The sequence below is a fragment of the Pleurodeles waltl genome, chromosome 4_2, assembly GCF_031143425.1.
Source record: "Pleurodeles waltl isolate 20211129_DDA chromosome 4_2, aPleWal1.hap1.20221129, whole genome shotgun sequence".
Taxonomy (NCBI): Eukaryota; Metazoa; Chordata; class Amphibia; order Caudata; family Salamandridae; genus Pleurodeles; species Pleurodeles waltl.
Window position 1 is genome coordinate 945,936,839 of NC_090443.1, and position 22,766 is coordinate 945,959,604.

The 22,766-nt window shown below is 45.8% G+C and overlaps 1 protein-coding gene across 1 annotated transcript in view; it reads right to left on the minus strand.

Annotated features, from left to right (window-relative positions):
- LOC138293509 (vitamin D3 hydroxylase-associated protein-like) overlaps positions 1 to 11,493 on the minus strand; it is a 314,222-nt gene extending 302,729 nt beyond the window's left edge. Inside the window, exon 1 of the mRNA XM_069232751.1 lies at positions 11,262 to 11,493. Within this exon, the coding sequence (XP_069088852.1) occupies positions 11,262 to 11,456 (195 nt within the window). The 5' untranslated portion in view covers positions 11,457 to 11,493. The remainder of the gene's footprint in view (positions 1 to 11,261) is intronic.
- Between the last annotated feature and the right edge of the window lie 11,273 nt (positions 11,494 to 22,766).

Consider the following 22,766-nt stretch of genomic DNA (forward strand, 5'->3'; position numbering starts at 1 on the left):
GTTTGCGATTTCAAAACATTTCAAAGGTTGCTAAAAGAAACTGAATAATATGTCTGTGTACTGGCAAGTTAGTCTCACTGGTTTACGCCATCGTAATGGAAATCCTCCTACGTCTTCTGTTTTAGTTAGGAGTATGCATCGGCTCTGCCAATTGACAGCGCGATCTTGGGCAAATCAATGTAAGCTGTCAGATGAGCTGCCTTGTAAGCGTGCCAAAGGTGACAGAAGTTTATATGACGTGCAATCCACATCTCTGGTTGATCAAATGCATTGCACAGAGGTCTTTTGTTTTCAAAATACTTTTTTATATTTATCTACAGGAAAGAAATGTATGCAGTGATGAGCCAAAACTAATAATCTGGTAGAGCTCAACATTTTTCAGTATCTTCAATACTTTTTAGTTCTTGTGGGGTGGGGGGGGGGGGGGGAGGTGTGTCACTCACTCATTTAAGTTAAAATATATATTTTTAGCTGAAGCTAAAATTTTATATGGACAAAAACACATGGAAAATAGTTATGTAGAAAGTAGCAGCTGTAGGTCTCAGTCAACTCCCTACTAGAGTTGCCTCTAAATTGTATACTTTTTCAGAAGCTAAAATGAGTAGTAAAAAGAATAAAAGTAAAACGCTTTACTTAAAAGCACTTTTTAACTTAAACCATGTTAATTTCTTAACCCATTGATTGTGAATATTATTGGCTCTGGATTGCTCAAACCTTGGCAACTTTTGCTATTTCCCAAAGATACAGATGTTAATACTGTGTTTTAATACTGGTCTGGACATATCTAGGTTCCACATGGATTATGTCCTTCTGATTCTAGAGGTGGCTGTCTGTCTGTAAGACTGCAACTTACCTGCTAAAACACAAAAATGTATTCCATTAACTTCATGTTGTTCACTTATTCCATGTTCAGGTTTTTATTTAGTCATTTCTATTGTCTACAGTAACGTTAGATGTAAGGCTGTCTGCGTTGTACATATATGTTTTTCTTTTTTTTTTTTTTGCTTTTTGGCGAAGTGACATTTAGGCCTCACAATAAACTATTTTATTTCTATTTACAGTAGGCCATAAGGCAGAATGTTATAATGTGCTTCACATGCCCTTGCCAATCTTGATTGCTTTCATCTCTTATTTTCATGTATGTTGTAACATTAGAACAAATACAAAAAAAGCAAAACAAGCTGACAGTGCTACATTGTATCAGTTTAGTTACTGAACATAAAGTGACTAAATTCATGGAGGAGTGGGGGGGGGGGGGGGGAGGACATTTGTTAATGACCAACTCAAAAGGTAAAATACTATAAAAACAGTAAGCCCCTCCCTAAAATCATGCGGATGATGAGATTTGGCTTTTGCTTCTTCCACAAAACATGTTTGTGTGGTGTATGAGAAAGGAATGGATTGGTATCCAGTTCATGCTCTTTGGGCTCTCCCAGTCAGTGCCTCTCCCTGCCACTAGTGCCAATTCCACAAACCCTCACCAGTAAGGCCACACTTAGTTAACGCATCATGCACAGACGGGAAATAGTTTAATCACCTTCAAACAGAATGGCGTTTTAGCCCTGGATCCCGGGGTATCCTAGAACATGCACCTTGGATTTTTCAATCTCTTGATTTCCGGTCATTAATACACCCTCACCAGTGCCAGCTTCTCGGTCCATCAGTGGTATACCTGTGCTGCAAATCACTGCGAGTTTCTCACACTTTGCACCACAGACAACCCCTCACTCTGCTCATCAGTACTTCAGCTCACTCTTCTTACCATTATCCTCTTCTCATTCTTCTCTCCAGTCAAGCTCTTCAAACTGCTGTCCACTTCCAGCTCCTCATACGCCAAGCAACTGCTAGTCCTTCACTCAGCCCACCAGTGAGAGCTCCTCGCTCGCTCACTGGCTCCTCAAACTTCCCATTAACTTCAGTTGTTCCTTCTGCCCACCTGGGACAGCTCTGTAGCTTGCATACTGCTGCCAGCTCTACAAGCTGCTCACCAGTGAGCTACTTCCAGTGCCTTTCAGTCAGTGCTTAATTTGTAAATGGAAAGGTGCCGGTGCTCAGAGCTCTCCTCTGAAACACGCGGCTGCTGCAGTTAAATGTGTGAACACGGAATACTGAGGCAGCGTAATCCTGAAGCCATCTCGGGCCTCTTTAATCCATTTAAAGCCACTCCCAGCGCTTCAGCTCACTCTTGCAGCTTTCTGCTTTCTCCTATTGTGACGCTTTTTGGTTTTTCTCTTCCTCCGTCTTTCCCATGTGTGTCTTTTGCTCGCAGCAAATGCTTGAGGCAGAAGACTAAGCCCCGGCCCTCAAAAATAAGTGCCGGTGCTCAGCACCGGAAACAACAAGCACAAATTAAGCACTGCTTTCAGTGCTAGAATCAAATGCTACACGTAAGTGCCAGCTCCCTATATTTCCCTGTAATGTCAGCTTCTTTCACAACTGACCAGATTCCGCTACTTGCAATACCAACAAGTGCTAGCTCCTCACACTATGCCCATGCTCCTGCATCTCGGAGCACCCACCAATGCCACTCCCTCCCTCAGCCCACCAGTGCCTGTTCTGCTCACTACTCGCATGTACCAGCTACTGATGTTTCCCACAGGTGCCAGATCGGCACTGCTTTCTAGTGAAAGATCTCTTGTGTCCAGTGTCTGCTCACCATAATACTCACCAGCTCCGCTTGCTGTATATTTGTGTCCACTTCCCACCACCCATCTCTTTCAGCGCCTCTGATTGCGCTGCACGTCTGTACCAACTCCGCACCATACACACCAGTTCCTGCTGGTCATCCTGCCACCATATATACATCACTCCTATTCTGGAAGCTAATGGGGGAGTTCAGGTTCCGTGATCCACCAGCCCTGCTCTTCTCAGATAGTAGTAATTTCATGCTCGGTATATGGTTACACTGCATTACCGTGTTCTGTTACTTTTTATAGGGTTATGCCGTCTAGGGGCTAACAATATGGTTACATGATCATTTTTTTTTACAAATTATATTTTTGTTATGGTGCCCTCTAGGGGATGTTCTGAGCATTACAGTCTAATGCCAAAGGTTTATTTCTGATAAAGGTTTAAATGATAATTGTATATGTTTTAATAATCCCAATTTATTACAAATATGACCATAATTCAGGCCAATTTAACATCCTTATTATAGTATGTTATGTTATTGAGACTTATATAGCGCCAGCTACCCGGAGGCCTCGTAGCACTGATCAGTTTGAAAAGTTTAGAACATACTGGAGGAATCTCAAACTTCCCTGGAGAGGGGGAACTTAGAAGAATTTAGAATAGCCAGGTTTTAATGGCCTTCCTAAATTCTGTCTCCTGACTCATCATGCGAATATTCGTGGGTAGGGAGTTCCAAAGTCTGGCTCCCTGGTACTTCAGGGATCTTCCTCCCCATGATGTTCTCTTTACTTTGGGTACCACTACCAGGTTTTAGAGGCCGATCTCAAAACTCTTGTGGGTGCATATAGTGAAATTAATGATTTTAGATAATGAGGATCCTTTTTATATGGAGCTCTGTGGAAGAAGCAAAGAGCCTTAAACGTTATCCTTTTTGCCACTGGAAGCCAGTGCAGTTCAATCAGAGCTTTGTTAGCTGATTTGGTCCTAGGCAGATTAAAGAGCAGACGTGCTGCAGCATTTTGTACCACCTGTAGTTTGTTAACCACATAACCTGGAGATCCCAAAAAGAGGCTGTTTCCATAATCTAATCTGGATAAAATCAGGGCTTGTACGGCCAATCTTTTGGCCAATGGCGGAAGCAGACCAATAATCTTCCTTAGTAGCTTAAGAATCCCAAAACAGGTGGCTGACGTTCTCTTGGCTTGATGTTCCATGGTGAGTTTAGGATCCAACCAAACTCCCAAGGCTTTAGTCCTGAGCTTTGGGGGGGGGGGGGGGGGGGGGTAAGTAATCTAAATGTATTACTGGTCCTATATTTTTAGCAGGGTTGGCCAGTTTTCCTAAAAACATAATTTCTGTCTTTTCTTCGTTGAGTTGCAGCCTGCTTTCTCTCATCCAGGCAGCAATCGCTTGGAGACAGGCAGGCAAGGCCGAGTTGTCCGCCTCCTTATTGGGGGAGAAGGAAACCACCAGCTGTGTGTCGTCCGCATATGACACCAGGGATACCCCAAAGGGTTCTATGACTCCTGCTAGGGGGGGACATGTAAATGTTGAACAGAGTGGGACTCAAAGATGAGCCCTGCGGAACTCCGCATAAACGTTTCAACTGGGCTGAGAAAAAAGAACGATCCAGGACTTGAAAGGTTCTATTTTGTAAGAACGAGCTTAACCATTTAAGCGCCCTTCCTTTAATCCCACTATTTCCCATTCTTTGAATGAGTAGATCATGATTGACCGTATCAAATGCCGCGCTCAAATCTAGCATTATTATTACAGTTGCCTGACCTTGGTCCATTCGTTTTCTTGCTTCTTCCGTAACCGCAATCATAGCAGATTCAGTGCTGTGGCCCGGTCTAAAGCCCATTTGAGTTATATGCAAAATCTTATGTTCTTCCAGAAAGCGCGATAGTTGTATATTTACGTGCTTATCAATACGTTTTGCCATCATGGGAAGGAGCGAGATAGGCCTGTAGTTTTTAAAGACCGCTCCATTTAGATTAGTCTTCCTTAGAAGGGGCTTGACCACTGCATGTTTCCAGGAGTCCGGCACCATCCCACTTTGTAGCGAGCTGTTTAACAGCTCGGTTATTACCGGATTTAGCACTCCTCTTCCCTGCATAATAATATGGGGAGGTGCGGGATCAAGTGGAGAGCCTGATTTTAATTTACTGAGGAGCCCCAAAGCTCCTTCCTCAGAGATGGGAAGAAAACTATGTAAAACATTGTCACCTTCCTTCTTCTCCATCGCATGCCCTGCAACTCCCCCTACTTCCCCTGAGAGGTTTTCATAGATGTCCTCAATCTTCTTTAAGAAGAAGGAGGCAAAATTGTTACTATGTTCTTCTGAAGCTCCTTGAGCACACCAAAAATTTCTTTAGGAGATCCTGCCGCCTTTTCAATTTTATCTCCATAAAAGGTTGCTTGGGCTAATCTGATCTCCTTCTGGTACAACCTAATTGAACCTCTGTACTCTTCTCTGTCCTCCTCCTTTAGTGATTTCCTCCATTTCCTTTCAATCTTCCTACAGTTCCTCTTTAATGTCATTAAGTGGTTATTGAACCAGGGAGCCTTCCCTCCCTTCTTTTGCCCAGAGAGGGGTGTATAGGGCAGCACTCTGTCCAGACTATCAGAGATCCACTCATTAAAAGAGGTAGGGTCTATCTGCCGGTCCCTCATAAAATATTTTTTATTTCTATTCAGTGAATTGACCCATTCTGTTGTCTTTAGTTTATTCCACTTCCTAATCTTACTGTTGGAGTGGTGGTGGTGTCCAAACCTATTAGTTATATTAGCCTTTAAGGTGATTTAAAAAATGATCGGACCATGCTACAGGGGTAGGAGGTAGTGCGACCAACGATGAAAGATTACTAAACACCAGGTCTAAAGCATGCCCTTTCTCCTGTGTGGGGTCTCTGATCAATTGGTGTAATCCCAGAGCTTCCAGATCATTCACTAACCGCTTAGTTGCCATCAGTTCTAAATTATCAACTTGGATATTAAAATCTCCTAATAAAGTAAAATTCGGCCTATTGCAAATGAGACTTGCCATCCGCTCTGGTAATAGGTTCAGGAATTCATCATAAGTCCCCCTAAGGTAATGGAAAAAATCATTCCCTCACACCCTCCGTGGTCAAGGGGACTATAGTTAAAAAGAAAATCTTGTTTAAAAATAATTGCTATTCCCCCTCCTTTCCCTTTATCTCTATCGGTTCTTGCTATCACATACCCTTTGGGTACTGCAAGAGCTAAATCCGGCCCTGAACCCTCATGGAGCCACGTTTCTGTCAAAAAGAGGGCATCTGGTGCCCCCTCGCTCAGCAAGAGATTTATGTCTAGTTTGTGTGCTGGCAGAGAGCAGCAATTTATTAGCTGAATCCTCACATTATATTTGGAGGGTTCTGCCTGATCTGAGTCAGGACCCATAGGCTTTTCCAGAGTTCAATCACATCTAGGGCAGGACCATGACTCCCTTGCATCGCTGGGACAAATGTAGCAGCCTTCTCATACTCTTTTCCTAAGGTCCTTTAGCGCACCTGACAAAAAGGTAAAGGTATCTTGACTTACCATACTTAATTGATGCAGGGGGGGTGGCCCCTAGCCCCGTCCTGGCGCGGACGGGCGCAAACGGGCTTGCCGTTGGTGCGCAAGACGGCGCGTCCACTGCGCGGACGCCGGGACCGGTTTTATTAAAGCTGGGAACCGGTCAACTAGACCGCCAACCCCCCAAGATGGCGGACCTCCGTGGGCCTCTACAGGGTGGTAAAAATGGCTGCCCCTTAAAAACCGAACCTCATTACAAATTCAATACAATTTTAAAAAGATGTTTAAAAGCTTTGCAATAAAATGTGCTAATCGGCTGACCTTAAAAAACCAATGGTCAGGCCAGGAAAATGCAGTCTGACCAAAAGTGCAGTGCTCCTTCTCCTAAATAAATCGTAGTTTCCTCTTGTTCACATCAACTTTTCCACCTATTTCAATTTTTCCCCACACCTTAGTTCCCTCTTCCTCCCACTCTCCACTACCAGTTTACATGAATTCAACCACTTTAAAAACCTTCAAAATCGGATCTCCAGTATGACTGTTTGAAGACTCTTAATATGTTTGGTTGACCCTTCTAGTTTATTTCTCCTCTGTGGCTGTATTCTGTCTTTTTTGGGGGAATTGTGATAGCCAGCCAGCAACTCTGATGTTGGGGTGGTGAAAGTGGTATTCTATTGGAATTACCATGGCAGATTTAAATCAGGATGCTAAATGGCAACATTTTCATTTTTGGCTGAAGATAGAGGAAGAAGATAAATGGGAGTGCTTTAGTTATATGCAGGGCCACTGGAATTATATGTCAGGAAAAGACAATTTATGAGGTAGGGTGACCAATTTATGTGGCGAGAAAAGTCCAGTTATGAATTTACAATGCCAATAGCTCTTAACTCAAGCAAGTGCGAGACATATTGCATTACAAATGCTTGTTTCTTCTTACTATGCAGTTGTGTCAGCCTGTGGCTGGCTAAGAGCAAGAACTAAAAATCTAGAATTTGGCAACTGCCTAGGCCCTCTTAGTAATTATATTCCTCTTGAATTCTATATCAGAATATTACTTTCTCTCTTCAGGGCTTCACAGAGATTAAAGCTCAATCATGATCGAACAAGCGTAGGGAGATGAACGTGATCACTCATTCCACAGAGAGACCCCGATTCTCCTACAATACCTAAATGGCCAGTAGTATACAGTTGCATAATCTACTGCAGTGGTTCCCAACCTGTGGTCCGGGGACCCTTGGGGGTCTGCGAAGCCTTCTCAGGGGGTCCACAAGGGCCTAAAAAATTACAAAATATTAACAAATATTTACAAATTAGGTCCCCAGCTTCCAGTAATGACTCAGGCGGGGGTCCCCGGATTCCCATGATGATTCAGTGGGGGTCCCTGGGTTCCATTAATGTTAAAGTGGGGGTCCTGAGAAATCAAAAGGTTGGGAACCACTGATCTACTGGATAGGTACAAAGGCCTCTTGGATGACATAAATCTTGCAGGGGAGCATTCCTCAAAACACACATTAAACATGCTTATACTTTGTTCACATAACTAGGTACTCTACACCACACTCCCTAGAAACATTAATAGAGAAGGAACAATCCAGGACAACATATGGTTGTCCTGGAAGGAAAACCAACTCAGCTTCATCCCCTTTGTCTCTATTTCGTCAATTATCACCAGAACATTGGTGTACCGTATTCCAATAGTTTTAGTATCTTTCCCCATGGCCTCTAATATTCCTGTTATGGAAGTATGGTTACTACTTCTTCTTAATTATACATTAACATCATTAACTTGGACAATAGCCTTGTTTCACAATTTAACATGCACCCTGAGCAAAGTTATTTTTGTTAGAATGTGTCTCAGTACATTCTGGTTTTGCAATTGAGTTAAACAAGATAGCCAAACTGCTACAGGGCAACCCTTCTCAAACCTCACAAACACTTTTAGATATAAAGGCTCAAGGAGCAACATCTCCTGGATCATCAAGGCCATACACTCGCTTGAGTGCATCATGACACGATGCGCCATGCCCATGTGCATGGCCAAAGACGTTCCACAAGACCAATAGAGCTCTGTTGAGTATCTGTACCATTTTGGAAGCAAGTGACACCCTAAACAGTGATCCAGTCCCAGGCTTGTAGCAACATCTGTTTGTAAGGCCAGGGATTTTAAAACCCCCGTCACATTTTTCTCATTTGCATCTTTGAGGTCTTTCACTTTGCAAGTCAAGGGGCTATATGATCTGATTTTGGGCCAGTTCTTCATTATAACTAAAAAGCAGAGCCCACAGAGAGTGGGCACACACCAACTGAACCAGAGGCTAACAAAAGGCCCTCCAAATGTACTTTTCAGAGTCCAGAGATAACGGGCTGGCCATAATCAAAAGTAAAGTCATTTGCATGAATTCTACACCTGTGTTGCTATTCTTGCAGAGCGGGTAGCTTACATAACCTCAGAGGAGAGGTTCATTACCTGCTGTATAGTAAAGTCTACTTTGAATAAGGGAAGTTTGTTCAGCTTGCAAGTCTTGGAATAGACAAAGTCACAAGATAAGGCATGTGGGGCTAGAAGTCGCCCTCAAGAAGGTTAATTGCGAGGCACTTCACTACAATGCTGATGTTCTCTTTCAAACTAAACAGTTATCCCAAGCAGAGCTGGCTTCAATACCACCCTCTTAGGTCCTGTTAAAAGAAAGGGGGGCAGATATGGATTAGTGATTGCTTAACCTTTCCAACAAGGGAGGCACTCGCTTCTGTTTTGAGTTACTCTTTCATTTAAAGCTCTAGGGCCACATGATTTCTGTTGCACCAAGTGGATTACGTCCAAGTCATCTACGTCCACATTCATTAAGAGAGCTATGTACTACAAAAATGTTGTCTCTTGTGTTGGAGCATTTGTCCCAAATTCAGGGGCTTTTGTAGGTTTATGCTTTCCGAGGTTGCCCTTGACCTTCAGGATCTAACCTGCTGCACAGCGCATTTTAGACTAACTCAGTACTCTCTGTCGTGGCCTGATACCTATTACAGTTCATCTGCCGATTTCTACCATCTTGCTTTCGTTCCCATACCTCTCACCTCACACACTGTATGCCTATTTGCCAAACATATGCAAATGTCCTGCTAACTATACCACTCTTTCACTCTATGAATTACATGCTGAATAAACAAATGTTTGTTAAAAATATATTTCCAGACAAAGTTTTAGTCCATACAATTAGAGCCTATGGCAAAGCCAATAGGTCAATTGTTGGCTGTTGGCCTTTTGGCTCCGTCATGGTTTTTGCAAACATTTTTTATTGGGGTAGGTGCTGGGCCCTCATCAATCTATATATAAAAATGGCTAAAAGCACAAATATGTGTTTGGTCCTAAAAAGCATTATGGGCCACAGAAGTCCATGCCACTGAAGGAAACTGTTTGGGGTTTGGATGTGATCCTTGTAAATGGCAGAATGCCACTCAAAGCGAAGTTAGCCAGTGGCTGAGGTGGGGTTCCCGTTGTCCCGTGCTGGATGCTGTAGTGGGTGAAAGAAAAACGTGAGTGACTGAATAAAAGACCAATGGCAGAAGAGGGCTGGCTGAACAACACTATAAATAAGCTATGCATATAATCAGGGTTTCCGGTTTTCAGTTAAAATCGATAATAACTAATAAAACACTACTGAAGGGAATATTTGATTTTCAGTAAAAACTGGAAAAGACCAGATTTTACTGAGTTGGGAGCCTCTGGTATTAAACTGTAAAAATGCAGTCGCTACCTCTAAGCACTTTTCTGTGATGGGTGCTCCTACTATGACCCACTGGGGTATGCTCAGCCCCTTAATATACGTAATCTGCAAGGTCCCTGGACTCCTAGGACCTACTTTCTCTCCTGTTTTGGGAGCACAGTTTACAGTGCTTAATTTGTGCTTGTTGTTTGCGGTGCTGAGCACCGGCACTTACATTTGATGGCAGGAGCTTATCCTTCTGCCTCAAGCATTTGTTGCGAGCAAAAGACACTTTTGGGAACGATGGAGGAAGAGAAAAACGAAAAAGCGTGAGAAAGTAGAAAGCTGCAAGAGTGAGTTGAAGGGGCAGGGAGTGGCTTTATATGGATTGAAGGGGCAAGAGATGGATTCGGATTACGCCACCTCAGTATTGCGTGCTCCCACATTTAATTACAGCAGCCACGTGTTTAAGAGGAAGGCTTTGGCACCGGCACGTTTTTATTTACAAATTAAGCACTGACAGCTTACACCGTACAGTTTCACCTCACTGTTAACTACATGTAGATGTGGTGGCTGAACCCTGGGAAATGTCTCGGGCAGGGGGCACGTCTAAAATTCCATTCCCCTTCACTGCTACTATATCTCCATCCATGGACCTCCTTGACAAGGTGTGAGCCTAGACTGCTGGAATGCGGCAAAGAAATTAAATAGGCAGGGAGTTGACTGAACTAATGAGAAGTTACTTGAAAGAGCACATTCAGTGACAGGGTAGAGAGAAGGGATTTAGGAGAAGAAAGAAGTGCATGACATTTTGGTAACAGAAATGAATAAGGGAAGGAAGGAACACTGATGAACGCACAATTTTGGAAAATATTGAAAAACACTGAAAAAACCTACCAGCATTCACAACAAATATAAACAAGAAAGCGTAAATCTAATTTAACAAAATCAAAAAGTGGTTGCTAATGCCACAGCTAAAAATCTTATTTTTGTTTAGAATAAATCCTGCTGTATTTGATTAGGTGTATTTATGTCTTGAAACAATCCTGAAATTACATTTTGGAACCGGCTTGAGGGAAAACAGTGAATGCATTAGTAATTTAGCTTGTGCTCATTTTTGGCCCTGTTCGTGCTATATAAGACGGCAAAAAAAGTCTTAAACAACGCACTGCTGATAAATAAATGAGCAGGTGCCTGCCGTACACACAATTTTAACTACTCCCCACAGAAACAGCTACAAAAAAAAATGACTGCTCTAGTTAGTTTCTTGAGTGTCGACGCTCAATAACAAATAAAAACTTTCCAGCTGTCGGTGTTGGAGAACCCCACCCTCCGCACTGCTTTAGGGGATAATATATAAATTAGCCGGTGTCCGGTCACTGCGCTGCCTACCTCTTGCTTGAAGCGCTGCACAGCCCTTTCCATGTGCTCAAGCGCTGCTTGCCTCCTCCGCCTGGCGCGCTCCATCTTGCATAAAATACGCCGCTTGCGTCTGTTCCAGCGCAAAGTTAGCAGGAGCAGCGCCGCGACCGATCCACCGAGCAGCAGCGCGGAGAGAGGCGCTACCTCCAACCCCTGGATCTCCATGGCGCAGACTGAACTCCAGTGCCAGGCTCATAAGAGTAAAGTACACAGAGCACGTCCTGTTCAGGCCAGCCACGAACAAAAACCGGAGTGGATCCCTGAAGCGATAACCTGACAACTGACAAGCACAGTAAAAGCTGAAGTGGATTACGCGGGTGCACGGACTAAAGTCTAAAGTCTACCGTCCAATGTTATAAAACGCAAGGGGGCTCGCCCTGGGAGCAAATTAAGTGTTTTTGATTTTTTTTTATCATTGTAGATGTTTGTATTGCTCAAGTTGGAGGAATTGTCTTACGTCGAAAACAAGAATAATATTTCGGCATTATTAAGGAGGGGTGGAGGGACGTTCAATTTAAGCTCTGATTTAAGCAGTAACATAGGTCGCTGAGTAAGGCTCGTTCCCAGGTTCATCGTAACAAAACCTGCTTTTTATTTTACATTGCAACAGAACGAAAAAGGCGCGTCATAAACAATTCTTACCCTTTTATATATTATAGTCGAAAATGAAGTATATTTTGGTCAGTCTGATCATAGACTTATATATCAGGATAATATGCTTATGGTCCAACTGTTGGCTGTTATTTTTCCTTTATGTTTTGTGTTTATGTGACGTGTTGCGATCTAAAGCGCATTGTTCGTCTATATAGTATTTTTAAGCGACACATTCTGCCATATTCACAAAGGTGGAGTAGCGCAATATAGGCTCCATTGTGCTGTACACGTTATCCGAGCGCAATTACGCATTTATTTCTGACAATATATTTACTGTGAGCCTTAATAATATTGTTAGAAATGGGGTCTTTGGTTGACAGTCAGATTACCCCCTGTTCAAGCAAGGACCCTCACTCTAGTCAGGGTGAAAGAGAATCACCTTCAGCTAACCCCTGCTTACCCCCTTGGTTGCTTGGCACAGGACAAAAATCCACCATACACAAGTCAAGTTATCAATTAAAAATCAAAAAGAGTCTTTAACCCCTTCGCTGCCAGGCCTTTTCCCCCTCCTATGCCAGGCCTTTTTTGGCTATTTGGGGCAGTTCGCGCTTAGGCCCTCATAACTTTTTGACCACATATGCTAGCCAAGCCAAATTTGCGTCCTTTTTTTCCAACATCCTAGGGATTCTAGAGGTACCCAGACTTCGTGGGTTCCCCGGAAGGAGGCCAAGAAATTAGCCAAAATACAGTGAAAATTCCGTTTTTTTTTTTAAATGGGAAAATGTGGCTGCAGAAGAAGGCTTGTGTATTTTCCCCTGAAAATGGCATCAACAAAGGGTTTGTGGTGCTAACATCACCAGCTTCCCAGCTTTCAGGAACAGACAGACTTGAATCAGAAAACCCAATTTTTCAACACAAATCTGGCATTTTACTGGGACATACCCCATTTTTACAGTTTTTTGTGCTTTCAGCCTCCTTCCAGTCAGTGACAGAAATGGGCGTGAAACCAATGCTGGATCCCAGAAACCTAAACATTTCTGAAAAGTAGACAAAATTCTGAATTCAGCAAGGGGTCATTTGTGTAGATCCTACAAGGGTTTCCTACAGAAAATAACAACTGAAAAAGACAAATATTGAAATTGAGGTGAAAAAAACAGCAATTTTTCTCTACGTTTTACTCTGTAACTTTTTCCTCCAATGTCAGATTTTTGAAAGCAATATACCGTTACGTCTGCTGGACTCCTCTGGTTGCGGGCATATATAGGGCTTATAGGTTCATCAAGAACCCTAGGTACCCAGAGCCAATAAATGAGCTGCACCCTGCAGTGCGTTTTCATTCTATACCGGGTATACAGGGAGTGCAGAATTATTAGGCACATGAGTATTTTGACCACATCATCCTCTTTATGCATGTTGTCTTACTCCAAGCTGTATAGGCTCGAAAGCCTACTACCAATTAAGCATATTAGGTGATGTTCATCTCTGTAATGAGAAGGGGTGTGGTCTAATGACATCAATACCCTATATCAGGTGTGCATAATTATTAGGCAACTTCCTTTCCTTTGGCAAAATGGGTCAAAAGAAGGACTTGACAGGCTCCGAAAAGTCAAAAATAGTGAGATATCTTGCAGAGGGATGCAGCACTCTTAAAATTGCAAAGCTTCTGAAGCGTGATCATCGAACAATCAAGCGTTTCATTCAAAATAGTCAACAGGGTTGCAAGAAGCGTGTGGAAAAACCAAGGCGCAAAATAACTGCCCATGAACTGAGAAAAGTCAAGCGTGCAGCTGCCACGATGCCACTTGCCACCAGTTTGGCCATATTTCAGAGCTGCAACATCACTGGAGTGCCCAAAAGCACAAGGTGTGCAATACTCAGAGACATGGCCAAGGTAAGAAAGGCTGAAAGACGACCACCACTGAACAAGACACACAAGCTGAAACGTCAAGACTGGGCCAATAAATATCTCAAGACTGATTTTTCTAAGGTTTTATGGACTGATGAAATGAGAGTGAGTCTTGATGGGCCAGATGGATGGGCCCGTGCCTGGATTGGTAAAGGGCAGAGAGCTCCAGTCCGACTCAGACGCCAGCAAGGTGGAGGTGGAGTACTGGTTTGGGCTGGTATCATCAAAGATGAGCTTGTGGGGCCTTTTCGGGTTGAGGATGGAGTCAAGCTCAACTCCCAGTCCTACTGCCAGTTCCTGGAAGACACCTTCTTCAAGCAGTGGTACAGGAAGAAGTCTGCATCCTTCAAGAAAAACATGATTTTCATGCAGGACAATGCTCCATCACACGCGTCCAAGTACTCCACAGCGTGGCTGGCAAGAAAGGGTATAAAAGAAGGAAATCTTATGACATGGCCTCCTTGTTCACCTGATCTGAACCCCATTGAGAACCTGTGGTCCATCATCAAATGTGAGATTTACAAGGAGGGAAAACAGTACACCTCTCTGAACAGTGTCTGGGAGGCTGTGGTTGTTGCTGCACGCAATGTTGATGGTGAACAGATCAAAACACTGACAGAATCCATGGATGGCAGGCTTTTGAGTGTCCTTGCAAAGAAAGGTGGCTATATTGGTCACTGATTTGTTTTTGTTTTGTTTTTGAATGTCAGAAATGTATATTTGTGAATGTTGAGATGTTATATTGGTTTCACTGGTAATAATAAATAATTGAAATGGGTATATATTTTTTTTTGTTAAGTTGCCTAATAATTATGCACAGTAATAGTCACCTGCACACACAGATATCCCCCTAACATAGCTAAAACTAAAAACAAACTAAAAACTACTTCCAAAAATATTCAGCTTTGATATTAATGAATTTTTTGGGTTCATTGAGAACATGGTTGTTGTTCAATAATAAAATGAATCCTCAAAAATACAACTTGCCTAATAATTCTGCACTCCCTGTACAGCAATTCATTTGCTGAAATATAAAGAGTGAAAACCTTTGTGTTTCCAAAATGGGCACAAGATAAGGTGTTGAGGAGCAGTGGTTATTTGCACATCTCTGAATTCCGGGGTGACCATACTAGCATGTGAATTACAGGGCATTTCTCAAATAGACGTCTTTTTTACACACTCTCTTATATTTGGAATGAAAAAATGTAGGGATAGAAAAGGGGCAATAACACTTGTTTTGCTATTCTATGTTCTCCTAAGTCTCCCGATAAAAATGATACCTCACTTGTGTGGATAGGCATAGCGCCCGTGACAGGAAATGCCCCAAAACACAACGTGGACACATCACATTTTTTGAAAGAAAACAAAGGTGTTTTTTGCAAAGTGCCTACCTGTAGATTTTGGCCTCTAGCTCAGCCGGCACCTAGGGAAACCTAAAAAACCTGTGCATTTTTGAAAACTAGAGACCTAGGGGAATCCAAGATGGGGTGTCTTGTGGGGCTCTGACCAGGTTCTGTTACCCAGAATCCTTTGCAAACCTCAAAATCTGGCTAAAAAAAACACATTTTCCTCACATTTCGGTGACAGAAAGTTCTGGAATCTGAGAGGAGCCGCAAATTTCCTTCCACCCAGCGTTCCCCCAAGTCTCCCGATAAAAATTATACCTCACTTGTGTCAGTAGGCCTAGCGCCTGCAACAGGAAATGCTCCAAAACGCAATGTGGACACATCACAATTTTTGACAGAAAACAGAGGTGTTTTTTGCAAAGTGCCTACCTGTAGCTTTTGGCCTCTAGCTCAGCCAGCACCTAGGGAAACCTACCAAACCTGTGCATTTATGAAAACTAGAGACCTAGGGGAATCCAAGATGGGGTGACTTGTGGGGCTCTGACCAGGTTCTGTTACCCAGAATCCTTTGCAAACCTCAAAATTTGGCTAAAAAAACATGTTTTCCACTCATTTCGGTGACAGAAAGTTGTGGAATTTGAGAGGAGCCACAAATTTCCTTCCACCCAGCGTTCCCCCAAGTCTCCCGATAAAAATGATACCTCACTTGTGTGGGTAGGCCTAGCGCCCACGAAAGGAAATGGCCCAAAACACAACGTGGACACATCACATTTTTTCATAGAAAACAGTGCCTACCTGTGGATTTTGGCCTCTAGCTCAGCCGGCACCTAGGGAAACCTAGCAAACCAGCGCATTTTTGAAAACTAGAAACCCAGGGGAATCCAAGATGGGGTGACTTGTGGGGCTCTGACCAGGTTCTGTTACCCAGAATCCTTTGCAAACATCAAAATTTGGCCCAAAAAACACTTTTTCCTCACATTTCGGTGACAGAAAGTTCTGGAATCTGAGAGGAGCCACAAATTTCCTTCCACCTAGCGTTCCCCCAAGTCTCCCGATAAAAGTGGTACCTCACTTGTGTGGGTAGGCCTAGCGCCCACGAAAGGAAATGGCCCAAAACACAACCTGGACACATCACATTTTTTCACAGAAAACAGAGGTGTTTTTTGCAAAGTGCCTACCTGTAGATTTTGGCCTCTAGCTCAGCCGGCCCCAGGGGGGCCAGAAATGGCCTAAAATAAAATTCCCCCCCCCCCCAACCCCTCCCCGGGAGCGACCCTTGCTTACGGGGTCGCACCCCTTGTGTGACATTGGCGCAAAAATAAAAAAAATCCCCGGTGCCTAGTGGTTTCGGCCCCCTTGGGGGCAGATTGACCAAAAATCCGCCAATCTGCCCCCAAGGGGGGTAGAAATAGTCTAAATACAATTTGTCCCTCAGGGGAGCGACCCTTGCCTAATGGGTCGCTCCCCATCTCTAAAAAAACAAACAAACAAAAACAAAACACAAAAATAACATTTGCCCTGGCGCCTAGAGGTTTCTGCCCCCCCGGGGGCAGATCGGCCTAATAACAATAGGCCGATCTGCCCCCAGGGGGGGCAGAAATGCCCTAAAATAAATTTGCCCCTCAACCCCCCCCCACCCCCCCTCCGAGAGCGACCCTTGCTTACGGGGACGCTCCCCCTGCGTGACATTGGCGCCCCAAAAAAAATCCCCGGTGCCTAGTGGTTTCTGCCCCCTTGGGGGCAGATTGACCTAAAATAGGCCAATCTGCCCCCAAGGGGGACACAAATGGTCTAAATACAATTTGCCCCCTAGGGGAGCAACCCTTGCCTAATGGGTCGCTCCCCATCTCTAAAAAAACAAACAAAAAAAAAGAATTTGCCCTGGCGTCTAGAGGTTTCTGCCCCCCCGGGGGCACATCGGCCTCATAAAAATAGGCCTATCTGCCCCCAAGGGAGGCAGAAATGGGCTAAATATAATTTGCCCCCTAGGGGGGCGGCCCTTGCCTATGGGGTCGCTCCCCACCTCCAAAAAAAAAAAAAAAAGATCCCCGGTGCCTAGAGGTTTCTGCCTAATAATAGGCCGATCATAAAAGGCCTTCCAAAAAAATGCCCCTTCCTGGGAGCAACCCTTGCCCAAGGGGTCGCTCCTTTATGTCCATTTCATAAATAAATAAAAAATCCCTGGTGTCTAGTGGGCGTTTCAAAAGTCGGATTGCAAGCAATCCGGCTTTTGAAATGCTCAGAGAGACTTCAAAGGGAAGGAAATTCCTTTCCTTCCCTTTGAAGCCTCTCTGGGCCTCCCCCACGTGATCGAAAGAGAAATGCTTTGCATTTCTCTTTCGATCGCGCTGGAAGCTGAACTTCCAGCGCGATGGGAGGAGGTCCTCTGTGATTGTCAGCGCACGATGCGCGCTGACGTCACAGGGGGGGTGGGGGGGCCGGTGGTGGAAGGGCTTCCCCTTCCATCCCTGCCTTTTGGGGAGCACATTGGGGGAGCGCTAGCGCTCCCCCCAGTTCCCCGGTGGAGGACGAGGTGATCTCGTCCAAGGCACCCGGGAACCAGTGCCTTGGACGAGATCACCTCGTCCAGGGCACCGTAGGGGTTAAGTAGTTTTAAAAACACACTAGCGCTGCTAGAGTGAAAATGTACCTGGTGTGCGTCAAAAATAACCCCGCACGGGCGGGTGTGGGTCAAAAATAAATCTGCACGGCGGTACACGAGTCGAAAATCCAGCCGCACGATGATCTGAAAATCCTGCAGCACAGGTTGTGATCTCCCAGCCTCCGTCAGCGATGCTGCGCGTCGTTTCTCCTGCTCCATGCGTCGATTCTTCGGTCGCGTTTCCTGCAAGCGTCGTTTCTCAGCAGCGGAGCCGACGGCGCGTCGTTTTTTCAGCCGCAGATCGGATTCGCGTCAATCTTTTCCCCGCACGGCGCTCTGTGCGTGGATTTTCTTGTCTTTAGGCTGCCAGCTTCTCCTTTCAGGGTCCCAGGAGCTGGATGGCACCACAGGGCAGAATAAGAGTCTCTCCAGAGACTCCAGGTGCTGGCAGAGAGAAGTCTTTGCTGTCCCTGAGACTTCAAACAACAGGAGGCAAGCTCTAGATCAAGCCCTTGGAGATTTCTTCTCAAGATGGAAGGCACACAAAGTCCAGTCTTTGCCCTCTTACTCTGGCAGAAGCAGCAACGGCAGGATAGCTCCACAAAGCACAGTCACAGGCAGGGGAGCTCTTCTTCCTCAGCTATTCAGCTCTTCTCCAGGCAGAGGTTCCTCTTGGTTCCAGAAGTGTTTCTAAAGTCCGTGGTTTTGGGTGCCCTTCTTATACCCAATTTCTCCTTTGAAGTAGGCCTACTTCAAAGTAAAGTCTCTTTGGAATGTGAAATCCTGCCTTGCCCAGGCCAGGCCCCAGACACTCACCAGGGGGTGGAGACTGCATTGTGTGAGGGCAGGCACAGCCCTTTCAGGTGTGAATGACCACTCCTCCCCTCCCTCCTAGCACAGATGGCTCATCAGGATATGCAGGCTACACCCCAGCTCCCTTTGTGTCACTGTCTACTGTGAGGTGCAACCAGCCCAACTGTCAAACTGACCCAGACAGGGAATCCACAAACAGACAGAGTCACAGAAATGGTATAAGCAAACACACAATCTTAAAATCAACTTTACTAAAAGATGTATTTTTAAATTGTGAGCTCAGAGACCCCAAACTCCACACGTCCATCCCCTCCCAAAGGGAATCTACACTTTAATCAGATTTAAAGGTAGCCCCCATGTTAACCTATGAGAGGGACAGGCCTTGTAACAGTGAAAAACGAATTTAGCAATATTTCACTGTTAGGACATATAAAACACATTACTATATGTCCTACCTTAACCATACACTGCACCCTGCCTTTGGGGCTACCTAGGGCCTACCTTAGGGGTGTCTTACATGTAAGAAAAGGGAAGGTTTAGGCCTGGCAAGTGGGTACACTTGCCAAGTCGAATTTACAGTTAAAATTGCACACACAGACACTGCAGTGGCAGGTCTGAGACATGATTACAGAGCTACTTATGTGGGTGGCACAACCAGTGCTGCAGGCCCACTAGTAGCATTTGATTTACAGGCCCTGGGCGCCTCTAGTGCACTGTACTAGGGACTTACTAATAAATCAAATATGCCAATCATGGATAAACCAATCACATACACATTTTGTAAAGAAGCACTTGCACTGTAGCACTGGTTAGCAGTGGTAAAGTGCCCAGAGTAACAAAAATAGTAAAATCAGAGTCCAGCACACATCAACAACCTGGGGAACAGAGGCAAAAAGTTAAGGGAAACCACGCCAAGGATGAAAAGTCTAACACGTGTCCCCCCCAGCTGAAAGTGGGGAGCAAATACCCAACCTCATGGGAGTTCTCATCACTAAGGCGGAAGAACTGGACAGACCATCAGCATTGGCGTGTTCTGTACCAGGACGGTGTTCCACCGTAAAGTCATCCCCTGTAGGGAAATGGACCACCTCAACAGTTTTGGATTCTCACCCCTCATCTGCATTAACCATCTGAGGGGCCTGTGGTCGGTCTGAACTCGGAAGTGAGTCCCAAACAAGTAGGGTTTTAGCTTCTTCTGTGCCCAGACCACACCAAACGCTTCACGTTCTATGGCACTCCACCTACGTTCCCTGGGTAGTAACCTCCTGCTAATGAAGGCTACGGGTTGATCTAGGCCCTCTTCATTAAGCTGTGAGAGTACTGCTCCAATACCATGCTCCGAGGCGTCTGTTTGCACAACAAACTCCTTGGAGTAGTCAAGTGCCTTCAGCACAGGTGTGCACATGGCAGCCTTCAGGGCATCAAAAGCGTTCTGGCAAGCCTCTGTCCAGATTACTTTCCTGGGTTGCTTCTTTGAAGTCAACTCAGTTAAGGGGGTAACAATGGTACCATATCCCTTAACAAACCTCCTGTAATATACTGTGAGACCTAAAAAGGCTCTCACTTCAGTCTGGGTCTTGGGAGGCTCCCAAGCCAGAATCGTGTCAATCTTAGGCTGTAGGGGTGCCACCTGGCCACTCCCCACCTGGTGTCCTAAGTACACCACAGAACCCTGCCCTATTTGGCACTTGCTCGCCTTAATAGTAAGGCCTGCCTTCTGCAGGGCCTCTAACACTCTCCAGAGGTGTTGCAGGTGTTCCTCCCATGTGGAACTAAACACAGCAATGTCATCCAGGTAGGCGGCACTGAACTCATCCAGTCCTGCCAACACCTGGTTGACCAACCTCTGAAAGGTGGCAGGGGCATTCTTCATCCCAAATGGCATCACTTTAAATTGAAAGTGTCCATCTGGTGTAGAGAATGCTGACCTCTCCTTGGCCCCCTCAGTTAAAGCAATCTGCCAGTACCCAGATGTTAAATCAAACGTACTGAGATACTTGGCAGCTCCCAACCGGTCAATGAGCTCATCAGCTCGGGGATGGGGTGTGCGTCAGTCTTGCTGACCGCATTGAGTCCCCGGTAGTCCACACAGAACCTGAGTTCTGGTGTGGCACCAGGTGCAGCAGCCTTTGGGACCAATACCACTGGGCTGGCCCAAGGACTGCTGGAGTGCTCAATAACCCCTAGGGTAAGCATTTTGGATACCTCATCCTTAATGCATGCCCTGACCCTGTCAATCACCCTGTAAACCTTCTGTTTAATAGGTGTACTGTCCCCAGTGTCCACATCATGTGTGCACAAGTGTGTGACTCCTGAGATCAGGGAAAACAGTGAGGAAAACTGTCCCAACACGTGGCAACAGTCACCTTGCTGCTCCTCAGTCAGGGAGGGGGAGAGGATGACTCCCTCCACTGACCCATCTTTTTCTCCTGCAGACAGGAGGTCAGGAAGAGGCTCACTTTCCTCCTCTACCCCATCATCTGTCGCAAGGAGCATGGACAGTTCAGTCCGCTCAAAGTGAGGTTTGAGGCGGTTGACATGCAGGACCCTTAAAGGGTTCCTTGGAGACCGCAAGTCCACCAGGTAGGTGACTTCACTCTTGCGCTCCACTACCTCAAATGGCCCAGTCCACTTATCCTGGAACGCCCTAGGCTCCACTGGTGCCATCCCCCACACTTTTTGACCAGGTTGAAACTCAACCGGAGTGGCATTCTGGTCATACCACCGTTTCATATCCTCCTGGCTTGCTTCCAGGTTCTCCTGAGCGAGACTCCTGAAGCGGGCAGTCTGGTTTCTCAAAGCCAGCATGTAACTGAATACATCCTGGGTGGGTTATCTAGGAGCTTTCTCCAAAGCTTCCTTAACCAGACTCAAAGGTCCCCTCACAGGGTGGCCATAAATCAGCTCAAAGGGGCTAAACCCAAGTCCCTTTTGAGGCACCTCCCTGTAGGCGAAACGAAGGCATGGTAAGAGGACGTCCCACTTCCGCCTCAAGGGCTCTGACAGGCCCATGATCATGCCTTTTAAGGTGCGGTTGAATCTCTCAACCAGACCATTACTTTAGGGGTGGTGAACTTGTAGGTTACCCCACACTCCTTCCACAGAGACTTCATATACGTGGATATGAAGTTGGTATCCCTATCAGATACCACTTCCTTGGGGAACCCCATGCGGGTAAAAAAAAACATCAATGCACGACCCACCACAGGGGAAGTGATTGACCTCAAAGGAATGGCTTCTGGGTACCGGGTGGCATGGTCCACCAAGACCAGGATAAACCTGTTGCCCATGGCTGTCTTGGGGTCCAGAGGCCCCACAATGTCAATGCCTACCCTCTCAAAGGGAGTACTGACAACAGGCAAAGGCTGGAGGGGAGCCTTACATTTCCTCCCACTCTTGCCACTTGCCTGACAAGTCTGACAAGACCTGCAATGTGCATCTGAGTGCCTGCGCATTAGGGGCCAGTAAAAGTGGGTGACAAGCCTCTCAAAGGCCTTGTCCTGTCCCAAATGTCCAGCTAAAGGCACATCATGAGCCAACCCCAGTAGGAAGGCACTGAAGCACTGGGGTACCACCAGCACACGGGCTGACCCAGGCTCAGGAACCTTAGGCTCGCAATACAGGAGATCATCCTCCCAATAAATCAGGTGTGATCCTGGCTCCTTGCCAGCCGCCTGCTGACGCAAACCCTCCAAAGTAGGGCATGACTTCTGTGCTGCACAGAATGCTTCCCTGGTGGGCCCCCCTTCCTGCTGTCACTGCGACAGCTCAGGGACCTCCCCCAGTTCAGCCACCTGTTCCCCTGTAGGCTCCAGGGCGTCACCCTCAAGCTCCGCCTTCTCCCGGAACGTGGGAACTTCTGGGGCCGGTTTCCTGTGCCCCCTGCCCTTCCTCTTCTTGGCGGTGCCATGGGCCACCGTTTCAGGCTCCAGGGGCTCTTGATTACCCTGATGGGCTGCATTGACCGGGTAGATACGCATACCCACCCAGGCAGACCCAACATCTCCAAGTGAGACCTGTGTTCCACCTCCTTCCAAGGGGAACCCTCCAGGTCATTGCCTAGCAAACAATCAACAGGCATGGTTGGACTCACAGCTACCTTCAAGGAACCTGAGACCCCCCCCCCATTCAAAGGGAACCTGCGCCACTCTGCACAGGCGCTCTGAGTTGTCCACTGCAACTACTTGGTGAAGTACCCGGGGATCAATCTGCTT